The 20,470-nt window shown below is 39.8% G+C and overlaps 1 protein-coding gene across 1 annotated transcript in view; it reads right to left on the bottom strand.

The window, feature by feature from the left end:
• Positions 1-16,498: 16,498 nt before the first annotated feature.
• Positions 16,499-20,470, bottom strand: part of PROX1 (prospero homeobox 1) — a 177,073-nt gene continuing 173,101 nt past the window's right edge. The window contains exon 5 of the mRNA XM_033939385.1: positions 16,499-18,374. Coding sequence (XP_033795276.1) covers positions 18,189-18,374 — 186 coding nt within the window. The 3' untranslated portion in view covers positions 16,499-18,188. The remainder of the gene's footprint in view (positions 18,375-20,470) is intronic.

Raw genomic sequence — 20,470 nt, 5'->3', positions numbered from 1 at the left:
CTTCTCATTCCTCAATGTTCTTCACGCACTCTAAGGTCAACAGATCAAAAACTTCTGCTAATTCCTTCCATAAAAGACTTCTACTACACCCGGAAAATAAATTTTGCAGTATCCGCCCCAACATTATGGAACGCTCTGCCACAGCAATTCCGAGATGAACAACATCTAGATAAATTCAAGATAAGCCTGAAGACTTTTTTATTTCGTGACGCATTCGCTTGTGTTTAGACTTATCTTCTCTTCTCCTTTCTTTTTTTTTTTTTTTTATTCTCTTCTTTTTCATTTTCTTTTTCTTTCTTAAGCAACCAACCGCTTTAAAAAAGCGACCCTACCCAATATGTTTTATCCCACTCCCACTTTCTCCTCTTCTTCTCAAATATGTAACTTTTTCCCTCCATTCCCTCTTACCCTCACTTTCAAGTCTGTCCAGTTAATGTCTTTGATGTTCACTCTATTTTTTTCCAAATATTTAATATATTTTTTTTTTTCTTTCTTTCTCTTTTTAAAATTTTATTGTTAACCGACCAGATATTTGTTGATGGTCGGTATATTAAAAAACTAATAAACTTGAAACTTGAAATTTCCTTCCCCCAGGGTGTCTCCAGGGCATCTCATCACACCAATCCTGAAGCAGTTGCATTGGCCTCCAATTCAGCAAAGAGTTCAATTCAAGGTCTTGTCCATTGTATACCAGACTCTATACCAGGGGTCTCCAAAGTCCCTCCTCGAGGGCCGAATACAGTCAGGTTTTCGGAATTTCCCCAATGAATATGCATGAGATCTATGTGCATGTACTGCTTTCAATGCATATTCATTGGGGAAATCCCGAAAACCTGACTGGATTCGGCCCTCGAGAAGAGACTTTGGAGACCCCTGCTCTATACCATAAGGTCCCTGATTGTTTTCTGGATATGTTGAGATTATACTGTCCTACTAGGCAGTTACGATCTAAACATGCTATGAGATTGGCCCTAGATAGGGTATGCAACATCTTGCATGCAAGTATTGGGATATCAATGTTCTCAGTAGCAGCTGTGCAGTCCTGAAATCCTTTGACAGAACAATTGCGCCGGTGTAAGCCTAGAAATGTCTTCAGAAAACTTTTGAAAACATACTTATATGTGTCAGTATTTATGTGAATCCACGAGAGAGATTCCATTTTTAGATTTCATCTGGAGTGACTTTGAAAACTTCTGAAAACATACTTGTAGGTATCAGCATTTATATGTTTCTAGGAGAGAGGTTTTTTTTTAACCTCAAATTTTGTTTGTGAGATTGCTGACCCAGAGAGGTTTTTATGCCTTGACTTTTGTTTGAAATTCATGTTCGATGTGTAAATGTATTTGCTTATTTTGTATATTGTTTGTACTCTGCTTTGGTTTAAATAGTATGCAAATTTTTTAATAAAATAAATAAGCTCCAGCCCATCAATGCAGTGGAAAATTTGCCTGGGGGATTTAAACTAGGGCCCTTCTCCATAGCAAGGTACAACACTTTACACCTGAGCCACAGGGCCAGTTGAAAAGCTATTCCCCAAATAAAAAGTGCAACTGACGGGCATGTTTCCTAAAGTATAATTTCAGTTCAGCACAAGGCAACGTTTCAGGGTCAACCCATCATAGGGTCAGCCCAGGTCAGCATAAGGTCAACGTAGCACAAGTCATTTTAATTCATACCTTCATAATTAAAAAAAACCCATTTATGGTCCAATATTCAGACTGCGGAAGGCAGCCCGCCTAAGTCCAGCGGTCGGTGGTCAGCCCGGATATTCAATGCTGGGCTATTACTGGTGACTGACATTTGAATATCTGGGTTTTTAAAAACTGGCTATAACTTAAATCGGTTGAGTCGATATTCAACGCTGGCCGGTTAAGGTAATAACAGCAAAGATCGGACTGCTATTTAAGTCAGCCAGTCAGCGTTGTATATTGCCAGTTATTGCATGATATAGTCTATTAGCTTTTAGCCACTCATTGCGAATGTTTGGGGGTTCTCTTACTAAGGTGCATTAACTGTTTTAGCGTGCGCTAAACACTAATACATCCATTATAGTCTATGGACGCGTTAGCATTTAGCGCACGCTAAAACAGCTACCGCACCTTAGTAAAAAGACCCCCATGGTGTGAAATAACTGGTTATCTCATGTTGAATATTCACGGTTAGCCGGTTAAGTGGTATTTAACTGGTCAGCGTCCATTTCTGGCAAAATAGCTTTAAATATTAGAACCCTCAGAAAGACACATTTCAGAAAAGAATAATGCAGGCTGGGCCAATAAGCTTGTAATTAATATTTTATTCTGCACAAGCTTGCATATATACTGCACATACATTCAGTTCAGAGAAGATGGAAGGCACACAAGGCAATTGAACTACTAATTCTTTAAGTGGTACAAAGCAAAAATAATTAAAAAAAAAAAAAAAAGGAAAATTCAAGAGAGTATACAAAAAGCTCAAAACACATAAAATAAAAATTCCCTCCCCTCCTCCCACTCGGTTTTGTTTCTATTTAAATTTAGGGCTCCTTTTAGTAAGGTGCGCTAGCATTTTTAGCGCACACAGGAAATTACCGCACGCTATGCTTCTAGAACTAATGCCAACTCAATGCTGGCGTTAAGGTCTAGCACACGGGGCAATGTAGCACGCGCTATTCCGCGCGTTAAAGCCCTAACGCGGCTTAGTAAAAGGAGTCCTTAGTACTGTAGCTGCCAAGCTAGAATTTTCAAAATCAATTGTCTCCTGCACCTTTCTTTTCCTTATATGGACAGGGCAACTTATTGTTTTCATATCCATTAATATTACAGTACATCCTTGGTAATACAAAATTGTACAGCTTCATCAAATAAATTAGGATAAATTAAACCAATAAATTATGCAAAGTTTTCAGAACAGACAATGACAACAACACACAACAGAACTCCACAGTCGAAATTGTCTCTAGCTGGAAAAGAAAAAACAAAAACAGAACTGATTCATCGATTCAGTTATTTGACTATCTTCAAATTGAAAGGGTCTTTATTAGAAAAAAAAAGCAAAATAACTCTATTTACAAACATATTGCTAAATAATATAAAGGCAGTATGTTTTGTCATGGTTCTACTTATATACAACTGGGAAGCCACTGGGACCTTATCAGTTTGAACTTTAACCTTTGAGTCGTCCATGTAATATCAGGAAACTCCTTTGCAGGCTGTCAGTGTTGCTTTTTTTTCAGGATGGGTTTGAGTACCATGATGGTCTAAATTAACTTCTAGAATGAGAGAAGAGCTCTGTCTCACAGCACAAGTGTGAGCAAGGATTATTCCATGCGCTTATCTTCATTTAAGTACGTTTACATAATTTGTGATGGTGATAAATTGGGTGAGAAAGCCAACTCAGATGAAGACATTAGGAAAACGGTAATGTTTCAGATCTGTATGAAATTTTTAGGAAGATGCAAAGGTTAAACACCAGATTGCTTTTTTTTCCCTGATTTTTAAATCTCAGCTCTTAAATAAGAGCATTTCAATAGCTTCAATTTATAAATGGTTTTAAATTCTAAAGTCTTGTGTTTCCTTGAGCATAACATTTAAGTGCAAAATGCAACTGGAACTGCTTATTCACACGAATCAGTTACATGTTTCTTTTCAGGGGAGCTTTCGGAAAACAATGCCTCATATGAAATTTATAAATACACGGATGAAACCAGAAAGAAAAAAAAATGCACTCATTAACACCAGTAAGTGCTCTCTATGGAAAACATACATTGCAAAGTGGTTTAACTTTGACAGTTCATCTACACTCTCCATTTCATGACTTTTTCAGTGCTGCTGGTGAAAAATATTTTATTTTAAAGCCAGAAAATATCCACCTTTATTTTGAACACCCCCCCCAAACCCAGTGATTTTGCCATTTTACGTCATATCCACAAGGGAAAAAAAAGGAAAACCTGTCAATTTACAGAACCTTACATCTGACGTTAAATAAAAGACAGCATTACTCCTTAAAAAGTAGAAAGCTCAATTCTCAAGAATGCTTTCAAGTCTGTATGTACAGTTAATGTTCCTTACAAATTCAACAGATCTCTTGCCTTATACAAGATTAGCGTTAAAGTTGAATATTTACATTGCTTTATAAAAATTTATGTGAAATAGGTATTTATAAAAATACCTACTTAACAGGCCTCAGTTTCAGTATATCCACCCATATGCTCAATACAGTAACAAAAAGAAAAAAAAAATCCTGAAAACACTTTCAGAGAAATAATACCCACAAAGCATAAAACAATTCTCAGCAATACATGGGTGAACAATTCCTCAAATAAACACTAGAATTCTAACATCTTTATCACTATTGCCAAGCATTCCCACCAAACAACCAGAGACACAGTAAGATTTACAATTTTTGTGACTTCAAATAGAATATTCTATTCATAAAACATAAAAAAGGTCTAAAATAGGTTCTTAATCTAGATAAGAAAAAAGATAGGCTTTCCACTTCACTCATATATTTATATATTATATATATATATATTATTTAAAGTGTTTGTGTGTATGCGTATATATATATATATATATATATATATACATATATATATATATAAAACATAAACACACAAACACTGTATGAAGTATTGCTTCAAATACTACTTTTGATTTAGCTAACCACAGTTACAAAAAAAAAAAAAAATTGTCTTCTGTAATCATTTTCGAACCTCGAATGCTGCTCAAACAGCTGAGGGAAAAAAAATACATTTGTATTTATCAAACAATTCTAAAAATTTTTAATCTTCAAAAACATTCTCCAGTTTGTTTTGTTAAAGACACACAATATGCATAGCTAAGTTGACATTATGGCAAACAGTTGGAAAGAAAAACTAGCATTTATTGCAACTGTAGTAATTGAACAAAAAAAATTTGAGAGAAAAAATATTAAATTTTAAGCCGCAAAAGGCACAAGGACAGTTATACTTGTGAGATAAACCAGTATTTTGAAGGAATTTTCTCCACCTGCTGGTATTTTAAAGTCCAGGCATAGACTATGGGCTCCTTTTACTAAGCCGCGTTAGGGCATTAATGCGCAGAATAGCGCGTGCTAAATGACCACGCGCAGTACCACGCTAACGCCAGTATTGAGCTGGTGTTAGTTCTAGCCATGTAGCGCGGGTTTAGCGCATGCTAAAATGCTGCGTGCGCTAAAAACGCTAACGCAGCTTAGTACAAGGAGCCCTATAGGCTAAGTAGACCAGGCAAAAAAGCCAGAACTGGGTAGGCTGATATTCAAAGTTAAATGTTTACCGGAAGCTGGTGAACATACAGTATATATATGTTTGCCATCCATAGACTTTTAAATCTTAGATAGATATGGTGTTATATTATTCATATAAGAAGGGGGCAGGTTTGGAATAAAGCAAGAGCACACTAGAAAATTGTCCAGGTAGAAGCAAGATCTAGAGGTGAGAAAGTGATCCGACTGGGAGAAAGTGACTAGTGGTGTACCCCAGGGCTCGGTACTTGGGCCGATCCTTTTTAATATTCATATCAATGACCTGGAGGAAGGAACATCCAGTGAGATCATCAAGTTTGCAGACGATACAAAACTATGCCGGGCGATCAGATCGCATGAGGATAGAGAGGAACTCCAGAGCGACTTGTGTCGGTTAGAAACATGGGCGGAGAAATGGCAGATGAAGTTCAATGTGGAGAAATGCAAGGTAATGCATTTAGGCAATAAGAATAAGGAATACGAGTATACAATGTCAGGTGCAACTCTGGGGAAGAGTGAACAAGAAAAGGACCTGGGTGTACTGATAGATAGGACCCTGAAGCCGTCGGCACAATGCGCGGCAGCGGCAAAGAAGGCAAATAGAATGTTGGGCATGATAAAGAAAGGAATCTCGAGTAGATCGGAGAAAGTTATAATGCCGCTTTATAGGGCAATTGTCAGACCACACTTGGAATACTGCGTCCAACATTGGTCTCCCTACCTAAAGAAGGATATAAAACTGCTGGAGAGGGTGCAGAGACGAGCAACAAAACTGGTGAAGGGTATGGAGAAACTGGAATACGAGGACAGACTTATAACACTAGGATTGTTCTCCCTTGAGAAAAGGAGACTGCGTGGGGATATGATCGAGACCTTCAAAATACTGAAAGGAATCGACAAAATAGAGCAGAGAAGATTATTTACATTGTCCAATTTGACACGGACTAGAGGACATGTAATGAAGCTAAGGGGGGACAGGTTCAGGACTAATGTCAGGAAGTTCTGCTTCACTCAGAGAGTGGTTGACACCTGGAATGCCCTCCCAGATGAGATTATTGCGGAATCGACCGTCCTAGGCTTCAAGAGCAAACTAGATGCATATCTCCTTAAGAGAGGCATATAAGGATATGGTGGACTATAAATTACTCCAGGTGTACACCTGGCAGGGCCTCCGCGTGTGCGGATCGCCGGACTTGATGGACCGAAGGTCTGATTCGGAGATGGCATTTCTTATGTTCTTATGTTATGCAGATGATCTGTTGACTTAAGGGCCCTTTCACTAAGTTGCGTTATGTGCTAATGCATGCTAAATGCAAGAAAAATGGCCTAACTCAGGATACGCTAAAGTGTTTTGCGCTAGTTTTGCCATTCGTTCATGCCTAAGCATGGGGTATTTATTTGGGGGGAAGAGAGGGGTTGGGAGGAGGTATGCTAGGGACGGAGAAAGAGCATACCAACATTAATGTGTGCAAACTGAATAACGCTGCCTTAATGTGGGAGACTTAGTGCTCCCTAAATAGAATGTGCTAAGTGCTCCCACATTATTATTTTTTTTTTTTTTAACAGCCACACTAACATTAGCAAATGGCCAGATAGTCAACAAATGGAAATGCTAGAAATTGGCTGTGGGAAAGTCCCATATTTGGACGTGCTAAGCCAGGGGTCTCAAAGTCCCTCCTTGAGGGCCGCAATCCAGTTGTATTTTCAGGATATCCCCAATGAATATGCATGAGATCTGTGTGCACGCACTGCTTTCAATGCATATTCATTGGGGAAATCCTGAAAACCCGACTGGATTGCGGCACTCAAGGAGGGACTTTGAGATCCCTGTGCTAAGCCCATTTTCTAGTCCAAAGTGCCCTTTAGAGAATAACAAGCCTAAACTAAACTGACAGTACCAGCACAGTGACCATATTATGGGCTCTTTTAATAATGTGTGATATAAGTTTGTGAATTTACTCCCAGATACCATATCTGTCACCCAAATTTCGGCATGCATATTTGTGCAAGGATCCCAGATCTGCACACAAATGATTGATTGTTAAGGCCTCATTAAATTGGTGTTATTTGGCTCTCATTTGGAGTTACATGCGGATCTGCCCTGTGCCCTATTCTGTAACGTGCAAGCAGCTCAAAAGTGGGTGTGGCCACAGGAGGGGGCATTCCCAGAAATGAGGTGTGATGTTATAGAAAACTTGGATTTCTACAATTAATTGCCAATAGTTAGGCTCAAGGATTTATACCGGGTTTTGGCAGGCATAAGTCCTCGCACCCAAAGTTAGGGATAGGAAGTATGCCAAGCTAGTATTCTGTACGGGGCAGTGTACACAGAACGTCCTTTACTATCTTCGCATGGATCTTCTCAGCACTTAATTACTAAATCTGGCCCTAAATGCACTTTAACACCCCAAGTTAGGGTTACCAGACTTTACTACTTTAAAATCCGGACCATGGCCCCGCCCCCAGGCCTACCTAGTTCCACCCAGCCCCACCCCGATCCGCCCAAGTCACGCCCCATTCCGCCCCAGCCTCACTCACCAGCCCCGCCCCATCACTGTGTTGCATCTGCACATGTGCAGATGACCCCCCCCTCAACATGGTCCCAAGCTAGAAGCTTTTCAAAACCTGGACAAAGTGCCGGGTTTTGAAAAGCCATCCGGCCATGTCCAGGTAAACTGGATGTCTGGTAACCCTACCAAAGATAAATGTGCAGTAAGGGCCAGATTCTATAAATGGCACCTAACTCGGTAGGCACCTAGGAAAGCGGCATCTATCACATGTCAATCAAAGTTAGATGCCATTTGTACAAGGGGGTGCTGAAAAGTTCTCAGCCCAACCAAGAAGGGAATGACGTGGACTGATGAAACTTACACACTTTTCTTGTCACTTTTCATTTCAATGAGGCAAATGCATAGGGAAACCAAGCCATTGTGACATCACCAATGAGGTTGGCTCTTTGGCATTGGTGGAATGAGGCATTATGACATCACAATACGAGGGGCCGCAGAAAAGTTCTCAGCCCAACCTAAAAGTGAATGATGTAGAGCCATGAAGCTTACAAGTTATTCCATATATTCGCTGATAAGTTCAACACACTTGGCACATCATATCTGAAGTTTCTGTAACCCTTCCAAAAAATGATGTCTGGTCACCGAAATACTGATCTGCTTCTGCAATCACCTCCAAATCACTCAAAAATTGTCACCCTTTCAAAACATTTTTAAGGTTTGGAAACAGAAAATAGTCGAAGCAAGATCTGGTGAGTAGGTCTGTGAAGTGAAACCCAAACTGTGTCCAAACATTCATCATTTTGTCAGCCTTGTGAGTAGGCGCATTGTCTTGCAAAAAGCGAACTCCTTTCCGCAGCTTCTCCCTCCTTTTTTCTTTCAATGCCTTCTTTAATCAGCACACTATTAACTGTTTGGCCCCTTGGAAGATAGTCAGTCATTACAACACTTTCCTGATCCCAAAACACCCATGTTCCCTGGATATTTGTAGTGTCTCAGCAATTGTTTTAGCTGTTATTCACCAATCTGCCAAAATCATGTCATGAACATGGTCAACAATTTCAAGAGTTGGCACAATTTGAGGCCTCCCAGACCTTGTTGCATCTTCGGTCTCAAAATCTCCACCCTGAAATTTTACACACCAGTTCTTCACTGTATAATGGCCATTTGCCACTCAATGTTTGCATCATATATTCATGGATTTCATTTAGAGTTTTCTTCTGCAGGAATAGGAACTTCATGATGGCTCGGAGTTCCACACTTGAAAATTCCATACTTTTCGTTGACATGGTTCAATCAATGATCTGAAACAATACCAAAACATAGCATTACGATTCTGCAAATTGGCACTTTGCTAAATAAAATAACACTCTTTTGAGTTACAGTGGCAAAATAATATTCAGAATTCTGGAAGTTGGTTAGGCTGAGAACCTTTCAGCGCCCCCTTGAAGAACCTTTCAGCACCCTATTGGCACCTAACTCAATCCACGTCTAAACTCTGCCCCTAACTATGTCCACTTTCCTTGTAGGTGTCTCAGTGAAGATGCCTACCATGAGACAATAGGGCCCAAATTCTGTAACCAGCGCCTAAAGTTAGGCACCTATTTCGGAGGTGTCCAACTAGATAGACGCCTATCTAAATTGAAGAACAAGCTCAATTAAGCTTTTTAATCAGCACTGATTGAAACATAGGCGCCTATCAAGAAGGCGCGATTCTGTAACAAGGCGCCTCTAAAATTTTAGGCCGCCTTCAAAAAAATAGGCGCTATGCATGTTAGGCGTGGGCGTGGCTACGTGTTAGGCGCCTTGTTGCAGAATCGCTGCTCTTAAGCGTGCTTAAGCGCTCAGCTAGGCGCCTAACTTTTAGTTGTGCCTAGAGCTGGCCTATTTCTTGGGCGCCTCCAAAATAGGTTCCGCTCAACGTGATTCATTAAACGGCACCCAATTTTTACTTGAATCGCGCTGAACAGTGCCTAATTAGGTGCCTAACTTTTTGGGCGCTTCTTATAGAATTTGCCCTTAGGTGCCTATCAAATAAGCTGCCCTCCTGCTAATTAGATTTTTTTTAAATTTGCTTATTTAATCAGTTTATAATGGTGCTTTCAATTTTCAGCGCTGATTAAATAAAAAAAATAAAAAAAATTAAGTTAGGTGCCTAGATTGGTAGCTGCCTTTTATAGAATCAGGGCCTATGTGCACAGACTGTGCAATAATTGTCAAGGTGGGGGAGGGGGCAGCACGTCCCCTGCAGTTATTGCACTGAAAAGTTTTTTTTTTTAAACCATGCGTTAAAATTATTTGCAATTAGCGCAGATGCAGTCCATGCCCATTCACCACCTATTACCCTCCCAGTTCTCGCCTCCTAACATGGCAAGCAAAAAACAAGTGAATTAGTACATGAAGTTAAGTCAATGCGGGAACATTTACTGCATTTGTGCACCAACAGCACATGCTAATTTGCAAATTAACACACTTTAGTAAAAGGTTCCCTGTGTATGCTCAGCACAGCTGTTTAAAAGAATATTGTCAAATGCTTAAATGAAAATGGTCATTGTGCCGGCTGAATACTGAACCTGGAAGTGGCAGTAACAGAGTGGTGACATGGGATTCCTACATAGGCCCACAGAGGTTGATATTCAAACGGGTTTAACCAGGTACAAGAAGCTCCTAGCCGGTAAAATCCTGCCAAGTGAACTGGTACCCAATAATCAGCAGCACTTAACTGATTAGTGTCAATGAATATCGCCGCTAACTGGCCATCCCCTTACTGGCTAGGTTAGGGATGAGCAGAGGATAGGGTTAGGCCAGTAGCAACTTAGCCAATTAGTAGCAATTTTCAGTGTGCTATCCTGCTAAATTACTGCACGAAGTCAGGAAAGCAAAATAGCCGAGAAGGGAAATTGGTCAAACTAGACGACATCAACTGAGGTTGAGGGATGGTAGACTTAAGAGTAATGTTAGGGAATTCTTTCTCACGGAGAGAGTGGTGGATGCCTGGAATGCCCTCCCGAGGGAGATGGTGCAGGGGAAAACTATCATGGAATTCAAAAAAGCTTGGGATGAACACCAGAGGATCTCTTGCTAGAATATGAATGGGCAAACTTTCACGGTCTGAACCCCGCAAAGCAGATGGTTTGGATAGGCTGGAGTGAGCTTCAAAGGCAACTCCAATTACAATTTAAGTACGGTACTGGGTAGACTTCTAAGGTCTATGGCCCAGAAATTACAAAGAACCCCCCCCCCCACACACACACACATCTTAATTTAATCATGAAATTGTAATGCGTGTGATTACAGGGCAGACTGGATGGACCATTCGGGTCTTTATCTGCTGTCATTTACTATGTTACCTGGGCAGCTGTCTGAATATTGGCCAATGCTCGGTTAATTTCTGGCTCGACAGACATACTCGCTTATGCAGTTCCATAAGCCACAGATGCCCTGGCATTAAATATCAAGTGTTAGTTCAGCCCATAGCTAGACGTCTCTTACCGAATATCAACCCCAAAGTTCTTTCCTTGCTGTAAACTTTGTTTTTATGCTACAAATGGGTGGGTTGTTGTTTTTTTGTTTGTTTTTTTGCTTTCTAGGCAATAAAATAAGTTCACTCAAAAAATGTTCATTTCTAGTTAAAATTCTGTAAAATTACTTTTCTATATTTTAGATGCACTGGGAGGCACATAGGTAGTATGGCTATAATGCAGAGAATCACCACAGTAATGAAAATACCAAGCTATAAGATCTGGCCTAGGAGCTGTAGCGTACATTGAATTCCTATTTTTTTTATTTCCTCAAAATGGAGGGGTAGCCTCACGGTTAGAGAAGCAGCCTCAGAACGAGGGCAGCCAGGTTTCAAATCCCAAAGCAGTTCTTTGTGATCTTGGGGAAAGTCACTTAGCTCTTCTTTACCTAAGGAGCAAATTTAGGGCCCTTTCACATGCTAATATCTTTGAGTGGGCACTAAAGTGCCATGTGGCCCACAGGTATAAAATAGGATGTGCAGTATTTGGCCTGTGCTAAGCTTTAGTATAATTTACTTATTGACATTTAAGATGGTCTTTTAGCTTGTAAGCTCTTGAAGGACAGGAAAATACGTTACCTAAATGCAACTCACCATAGGCTACAAACGAAAAAGGTGCTTGCAGAATCTCCCCCACCCCACCATTTTATTTTTTATAGAGATTATGGATCTTTTTTATTAATGTGTACTAAGCAGTTGGCGTGTGAATTAGTGCCTGGTGGCCGTTATCACATTACAAGGCACTTACGGCTGATTCAATAAAGTGTGCCTAACTCAAGTGACAAAATACCCTTAACAGCCTCAATAATTAGTTTAAAAAATTTTAATTGGGCAATAGACCCTTATCCGATTCTAGCAGTGCCTAATGCCTAAGTGGACGCTTCTATGGGCAGAGCATGAGTTAGGCACCACTAAACGCAATTCTCCCAAAATTTAGGCGCCTAAGTTTTCACATAGGCACCACTAGCCACGATTCTGTAAACAGTGCGACTGACACACGGCCTGCGCCTAGTTTTTAGGCGCCATTTATAGAATCAGCCTCTTAATGCATGTTACATCACGTGCTAACTGAATAGTTTGTTATAGGGCAGTAAATGGACATGGCAGTCACCCCCCACATTGTATACGTGATGCCTAAAATAATTATCGGCGGTGACTAGAACGGAACTTAGCGCAATTCTACAAAAGGCACTTGCCACGTGTAGAATCACGCTTAGCATCCATTCACGTATGTAACATTTAGGCACACCCATTGAGGCCAATGAAATCCAACTGGGCTTAAGTGGCGCGTGGATTGGGTGTATTCTATAACAATACGCCTACCGGTAACTTTTAGGAACAACCATGATCTGCCCATGCTCCTCACCTTTTTGAGATTCGCACTAGAATTTGTGTGCATCACTTCATAGAATGCACGCAGAAAACTGTGCAGGGAACTTCTAATTCATGCCAATTAGCATCAGTTATTAGGTGTTAATTGCCAATTATCAGCGCTGATTAGCTTGTTAAACAATTACATTGCTTATGGAACTTGTGTTTTACTAAACAAAATGTAGGCCTCAATGCATAACACTTTGAATTTGTTACCACTGCTGCATGTAGGAGACGATAAGGCCCAGATTCTAGAAATGGCGCCATAAGTTAGACGGTAGTAGGTGCCCTGTTGCCACCTAAGTTAATTGCTTTAATTGTTTTTGATCAGTGTGGGAATTGACCGTGCAATTAAAAACTGATTAAAAGCTTGTTGAAAAATAGGCGCCTACAAAAGTAGGCGCCGGAATCGTATCTAAGTATGGCGCCTAACAGCGCCTAAGGTCAAAGTAGGCGTGGTTGGGGGGCAGAGATGACCTTAGGCACCATGAACCACAATTCTCCATCAAACTTAGGCGCCGGCAATGCCTTTAAAACCTTGGCCTAAATTACCAGCACCTAAGTTTCTCTATAGTCACGATTCTGTTAACAACACCTACATGTGATTGATGTGCGAACAGCGCCATTTTGGTAGCCGCCACTGGATGTAGGCACCATTTGCAGAATCTGTACTATCAGTACACTTCCCATGTGGTAAAGACTTTTTCTCTGTGGTAACTATATGGAAAGATGGTGGAAACACCCCCAAACCGTTACTGCACTGATTTCGTACATACTCCTCTGGAGTCTATATATAGCACCAAGAATTGCACACACAAGATTTGTGCAGAAACTAATTGAAAAACAAACCTATTAATATCAACAATTGGGCACTAACAACCAATTATTAATGTTGTCATTCATTAAAATTTGCATGCACATCAGGCTGTGCGCTGTTCTATAAGGCTTGGCACCTAACTCTACTGGCATATAACTCAAATGAGGCATGGACATGGATGTGTCAGGGGCGTTCCAAAAAGTTGCATGCGGAATTTATAGAATACAACCTCAGCATGCCTAACTTGGGCGCCAGCATTTATACCAGGTTTCAACAGGTACTACATCTGGCGCCTATAGTTAGGTGCAGGAATCGGCGATAAGGGCCTGATTCTATAAATGGTGACTAACTCCCAGGTGCCGTTGAGCATGATTATCAATCATCCATTAGATGCCATTTATACAAATGCACCTAGTGGCAGCTAAGCAGTCTTAGGTGTTGGTAGGTGTTCAATCTTTAGGTGCACTGTTATTTAGGCCAGGGTTTTCTTGACATAAATGAGTGTGCCTAAGTCAAGCCACACCCCAAATCTGCCTTTAACCATGCCTACTTGATGGTATGCGTCTTGGTGTAGATGCCTACCTTGAAATGGTAGGTGCCTACCGAGTTAGGCACCTCCCAGCTAATTAATTTTAAAATGGATTTTTAATTGTTTTTTTTTAATAGCACTTTCAATTTGGGGGGATCAGAATTTTATCTATAAAAATGTTCTTTTGATGTAAATAATTGGAAACCCTTTTGTGAGAGTTTAAGGCCTCTTCATCCTTTCACTGAAGTCATATTGGATTGATACACCCTGGCATTCTGGAACACTTTTGAAGTGGTTGTATTTTTCTCTGTTGCGTGCTCTTTTGATTGTTTTATTGTGAAAGTTTTTTGTTCTCCACCTTGGGTAAAGATGGATTATAAATAATAAACTGTAACAATAGTTTGCATATGCATAAGTTTATAGAAGCTGGACAGAGTGTTACCAGGGGAGGGATTCAGGTGGCATTTGGACCTACGTGCGTACGCAAAATGAGATATTTGTGCACCGCAAAGCGTAGTTGTGCTGTCACTGTCCATTAAAAATGGGCTAATTGATGTTCACGACGCTTCTACCATGCTGAGTAATGCTTTGTAAGAGGATCGAAGAATTGCCATTTTCATTAAAGCCGTCGTAGAGAAGTTGTGGATATTTATCTTGAAGATGTGTCCGATGAAATGGGGTACTCCCATCGGGATTTAATATTGCTGTCACAGTTCCTGGATGTCCAGCATAAGTGGCCAGTGTTCTTCTGCTGTTGTTCATTATGAGTGACTATATCTATTCTTTGCCCAATTGTGGGTGAGACTTAGCATGTCCTGTGGCTTGGGGAGGAATGGACCATTTCTTTGATATAGTGGATTTTTTTTTTTTTCTAAGACCGATGACTGCGATGCAACCTCTTTATATGCTTCTACGTTTGTATATGCTCGCTTTAACAGTGGTGCCCTAGGCATTATTGGATTTAAATGAGGTCTTTTTCTCCACTTAGAATGAGTTACCTCCCTGATCTTCAGAAGAGAGTAGACTTTAATTTATATTGAATAATTTACTACTCTTTCCTTTGTCATATAAGAATTGACGTTCACACATTACCCAAGTTGAACAGCCTGGCACTTAAGTAAGAATTGTTTGAGAATTGATCCTATTATTTTTATATTGACTGCAATTTTCAATGCAATCATAACAGCAATAAGAGTCATAGATCCCCTAAATACCTATCAGAAGAAGAGGCTAGGAGAGAGTCAGCCCTCTACTGGTGTGGACCCTACTGTCCCAATGCTAAGTCTGCCCTTGGCATGCACCCTTCCGAAAGCATGTGCTTGTTTGCAAAGAAGGTGCCCTCTTTCTTGATGTACACATGTGCGACCATTGAGCATGTATGAATACGGAACACACTCCTAAACGGTAAAGGAGCTGGGATTTGATATACTGCTTTTTCTGTGTGTGGCTACAATCTAAGTGGCTTACATATTTTATACAGGTGCTTATTTTGTATCTGGGGCAATGGAGCGTCACAAGGAGCTGCAGAGGGAATCAAACTCACAACCTCAGGATGCCGAGGCAACTACTCCAACCAGTAGGCCATTCCTCCACTTAAGGATATAAGGAGAGAAAATCCAAACAAAGCAAATTGTCACAGAAATAAAACAGGAAATGACACAAAATGATTTTTCTGGCCACATACCTCTGGTATGCAGTTAGAGCATCAATTAGCACACACTATCAAGGAAGGCCAGCAACAGTTACCATGGCTGTGCACGAAGAATTACTGCGTACAAATTCACATCCTAACTGCTTAGCGAACAGTAGTAAAAGGACCTCTAAATCTTTAAAAATTTGCCTGATTTTGTATTATCAGCGGAGCGCTGCACCTAACGTGGGTGTAATTCTACGATCACCCATATTAGTGAAAAGAATACACATACTTTTCCCATCATAGTCTTTGCAGGATTTTCTAATTAAAACAGGAGTAGGCAACCTCGATCCTTGAGGGCCGAAACCCTGTTCAGTTTTCAGGATGTCCCCAATGAATCTGCACGAGATCTATTTGCATGCACTGCCTTCTTTGTATGCAAACAGATCTCATGCATATTCATTGGGGGGGGGGGGAAATCCTGAAAAACCGACTCGTATTATTACTTGTATTATTACTTGGAAAATTATCCCTTGAAAAGTACACGCACACATTTAAATGTACTAACTTCTACCCCCTCCACAACAACTCTGTGAAAATGTGGCTGTAGCACGATACTTGATGCAGAGTGAAACTGTTGGCCGTTTATCCCTGCATTGTCCATGGAACTCCACAGATCCCTTGCTAGTGAATGGAATGACAGGGCATCCTCGGATTGTGCTGTTTAATATGAAGTCAGCAGGTTTTTTTTTTTTTTTTAAGGCTTTGTGCTGACAATTGCTTTCACACACTTCTGCCTCTCAGCAGTATTTGTAAATGAAGCAAAATTGCAGTGATCAGGTCAGCTACAGTGACACGGGTAGACGACGAAGCCCTCAAAGTCGAAATACCTTGTTTTCTAAGAACAAAGTCATAGAAATGGAGATAATGCTGCTCTGGGTGGTCTGTGTATTTTTACTTTACTAATCATTCAAGCTATACAGATCAATTCAGTCTAGGCAGTGATCTATATGGGGTAATAAACTGCTACTGCATCTGTACAAAGTTGAGTCAGAGATGAATGGTAAAAGTGTAACAGAAGGGGGGAAAAAAAAATCCAGCCAAGCAAGCAACCAATCAAATAAAAACACTGCAAAATCACTGTCAAAATAGTAAATATAAAAGAGAGCCACAGGAGGGGAAAGCCCAGAAAATCCGTAGCATGCTTTCTGGCATCTTCCTGTAACAGTAACATATGTTTTGTACCTGAAGCGAGCTTTTCCCATTAGAGGGGCCACTAACAATTTGGTCGACGTTCATTTCTGTTTTAGAAGAGATGCACATACTCTCATACTGATTGCAGAGATCATTTACTTCTTATGTCTCCTTTTGAATTTATTATAAGGCAGAACTTCTCCGAGTGTATCTTAGCTTTCAGAAGCACTGAATTTGCGCAAGCTGTAATGGGGCCTATTTACTAATAATGCTTGCTATCAAGGGAATGCACTTTCACGAACAGGCCTGTTATTTGCAAAAACAGCTAGGAAAATAGAAAAACTCGGAAAAAGAGACTGGCGAATGTTGCAAGGCCCAATTATTTTGGAGCAGTTTCTTACTCTAAAGTTAATATATGGAAACAATTTTTAAAGGAAATATTTCATGTGAATAAAAGGCAACCTGTATTATACAGCATGAAAATGCAATACTTCCAAATCCATGGTGCAACAGTTATGTACATGTGACCCTCCTGTGCCAACCACCACATAACAGTCTGCAGAGATGAAAATACCTGCTTTAAGTAAGCTGATTCACAGATGTATATGCATGTGAAGATGTATATAAAATTCGAATAATGTGCCACAACATTGTTCATACATTCCTGGCCTCACCCTGCAGTAAAAGTTCATGGATTTGTGCAAAATTGCTTTGTCGTAATAGGAAATTGGACAATTTAACCACTTGTGTTGGGCACCACCATATGGAAACTGGCTTTTGTTTTGCTTTGGCACCATTATTGTTAAGTTAGTACCAAACTAGATTATTTTAAGATTGTTGTAAATAACAAAGTACTTACACTTAATCCAGTGACCCAGGTGTATTAATGGACTCAAGCTCAGTCCGAACAATAATGGGTCTTACTGTGCTGTGACTTTGGCCAAAATGAAATGTTGCAGTAAGCAAGAAGACTGCCAATATAATTTAAAAGCAACCCAATAATGCCCTAAATTCCTAAAACAAGATTTATGCACCTCAAACTTTTTATCCCTCAAAATTAACCACATTTAGAGACAGATATACAGTACTTCCCATTTTTATGCTTAGCACATTTGGACCGTAGTATCCTTTTGCTAAAGGTCCTTGGGTAAAAAGCAATCTGTAGGAAAATAACGAACCCATTCCCCCCCATAACAATTGAGCAGAACAATGAAAAAAAAAAAAAAAATAAAGCAGGTCCAAGAAGAATTACACACAAGATTTCCTATACATATATGTATAGCCAGACTATATACATATATATGAAATTACAATTTACACACACATCATTTGGGAATTGAAAATGGGCTGCAAGTTTGCATACAGTCACAAAATCTCTACTCATGAAGAAGTTCTTGTAGGCAGTTTGGGGATTTAAAAATCTCAGGGACTTCACTGTCCAGCTTACAGATGACCTTGTAAATGGCCTTCTTCCAGGAAGGATCAACATCTTTGCCTGCAATAATGGCATTGAAAAACTCTCGTAATGTGATCTGAGCCACTTCCAGGAATCTCTCCGGAACCTGCTGATACAAGGAGACAATGGCATTAGGAAAGTTCTCAGTTTCAGGTCCCCCCATTTCTTCAAAGGGGATTCAGTAGCAAGAGGCAACTTACACAGCACCTGCAATTTCTAAATACGGCAGACAGCTATTCTTGCATGTAAAAAATATATTTATAGTGCTATAAGATAACTTCGCAAAAACACTTGCTTACTTTGTAGCATTTCAAGGTCTGTCAACTGAAGCTTGCTAAAAAAAAAAAAAAAAATCCATTGTTTGCACATTCAAGATATATACTAGGAAAAACAAGAGCCTTATATTTAACAAAAGCTGGGCTTCTAAGTTTGGGATCTATTTTCAGCCAAACTTAGCAGCCTTAGCAGGGATTGTTTTACCAGACAGCAGTAAATAGTGGCCTCAGTACACTCTTATGTGGGTCATTTCCAAGTGCTAATACCATTTTTACTGCGGGGGGAGGGGGGGGTAAAATGGCATTATTCCCTATTTTGGGTATTAATTGAAACACACTAATTTTACCATTAGCACATGACTGTTAAAACAAATTAGCATGTTAGCCCTTACCAGCCCCCATTTTGTAGGCAGTAAGGCCCACCTCTGTCAAAATGAGGCGGGCCTGCCCCTTCCCAATGCATTGTGGGATGCACCAGGGAGGGGCCTAAGGCCTGATTGGGCGGGGCCTTAAGCACATGGGCCAACTGGAATCTTATGTCTCATTATGACGTTATTAGAATGGAAATTTTATGCTGTTTTTCATTAAAATTGTAGATTTTGAAAAGAAAGCATAAAAATTGAATATTAAATTAATGCCAAAGATGGATGCAAGGCAGAAAGTGAAGACGGAGAGAAAAACAGTCAAAGGACAAGAAGGCCCTGGAAACATTGTTAAAAGCACAGAAAAATAAAGTCACCAGCCAACAAAGTTAAGGAAAATGATTTTATTTTCAATATAGTGATTGAAATGTGTCAGTTTTGAGCAATGAAAGATATTAAACTTTAAATGGAAGGGCTGCAGAAAAAATAAGGTACTTGGAGGGTACTTGGAGTACTTGGAGGGTACTAGGGTACTTGGAGGGTACTTGGAGGATACTTGGAGGGTACTTGGAGGTAAATTATATGCAGTGAAATGCTGGCACCACTATTATATTATATTTATCTTTTAATCCTTTTTTATTATTTTGCTTCTGTCACAGTCATTAATTCGACTTATTATCCATTTTATTTGGATGCCTAAGTCAATTGACGTCTACATTATGGATGCCTAAAATTAGACGTCCTTTACAGAATCTGGCCCAAAATGTCAGCCTGCTTGGCCTCCAAACCTAGGTGATCTGTTATAAAATTACCCTTGACGTGTGTCAGGCACACGTGTATATTTATGCAAGCTCCAGAGTAGGCATACATATACACATGTAACTGCTATGACTCAAAAATTATACTTTGCAGTTTGCTAAACGTATGTATAAATCCTCAATTCTGTCCAACTCCATCCTGGGAATGCCACTTAAAAGAGTGCAAAAGTATGAATTGTGTCACTGCCTATGTAGACCTTTTACATGTATCTGGCATATTATATTTTAGAAATGACTTTTTCTATGTGCAAAACCAAGATCTATACATAGAAAACCCCTTTTTGAAAACAGCTTCCTAGCTGGGGGTCAGATGAAGCCTCCTTACCATATGGACATGCTCTTGTTTTAGATATTCTAGCTTTATAAAATCAGTGTTTGTATGTCCATGTCGATCTATATTCCAGTTTTCAGATGTTCAAAACAGGAATAGAGCTTCTAAAATAACCACCATACTCACCCAAGCCTATAGGATATTAGATCATGTGTACTATTATATACATATACACCTAATGCAAAATATCTATATAAATACACATAGATACAACACACAGGAATGTTGCTTATTATAATTCATGTGCTTTGATATCCCACTATCCTTGTATAGTGTAAGCTACAATCATGTGTCTAGAACTGCCCTGACAGATTGTACACAGACAATAAAACATGACAAGATGACATCACAAAGGCATTCTGGGAGTTAAAGTTAAATAAATCAGCCTTAAATAACTACAGTATAAAAAAAAAAAG

Source organism: Geotrypetes seraphini, chromosome 3 (genome assembly GCF_902459505.1).
Source record: "Geotrypetes seraphini chromosome 3, aGeoSer1.1, whole genome shotgun sequence".
Lineage (NCBI taxonomy): Eukaryota > Metazoa > Chordata > Amphibia > Gymnophiona > Dermophiidae > Geotrypetes > Geotrypetes seraphini.
This window is presented reverse-complemented; position numbering and strand designations above follow the sequence as displayed.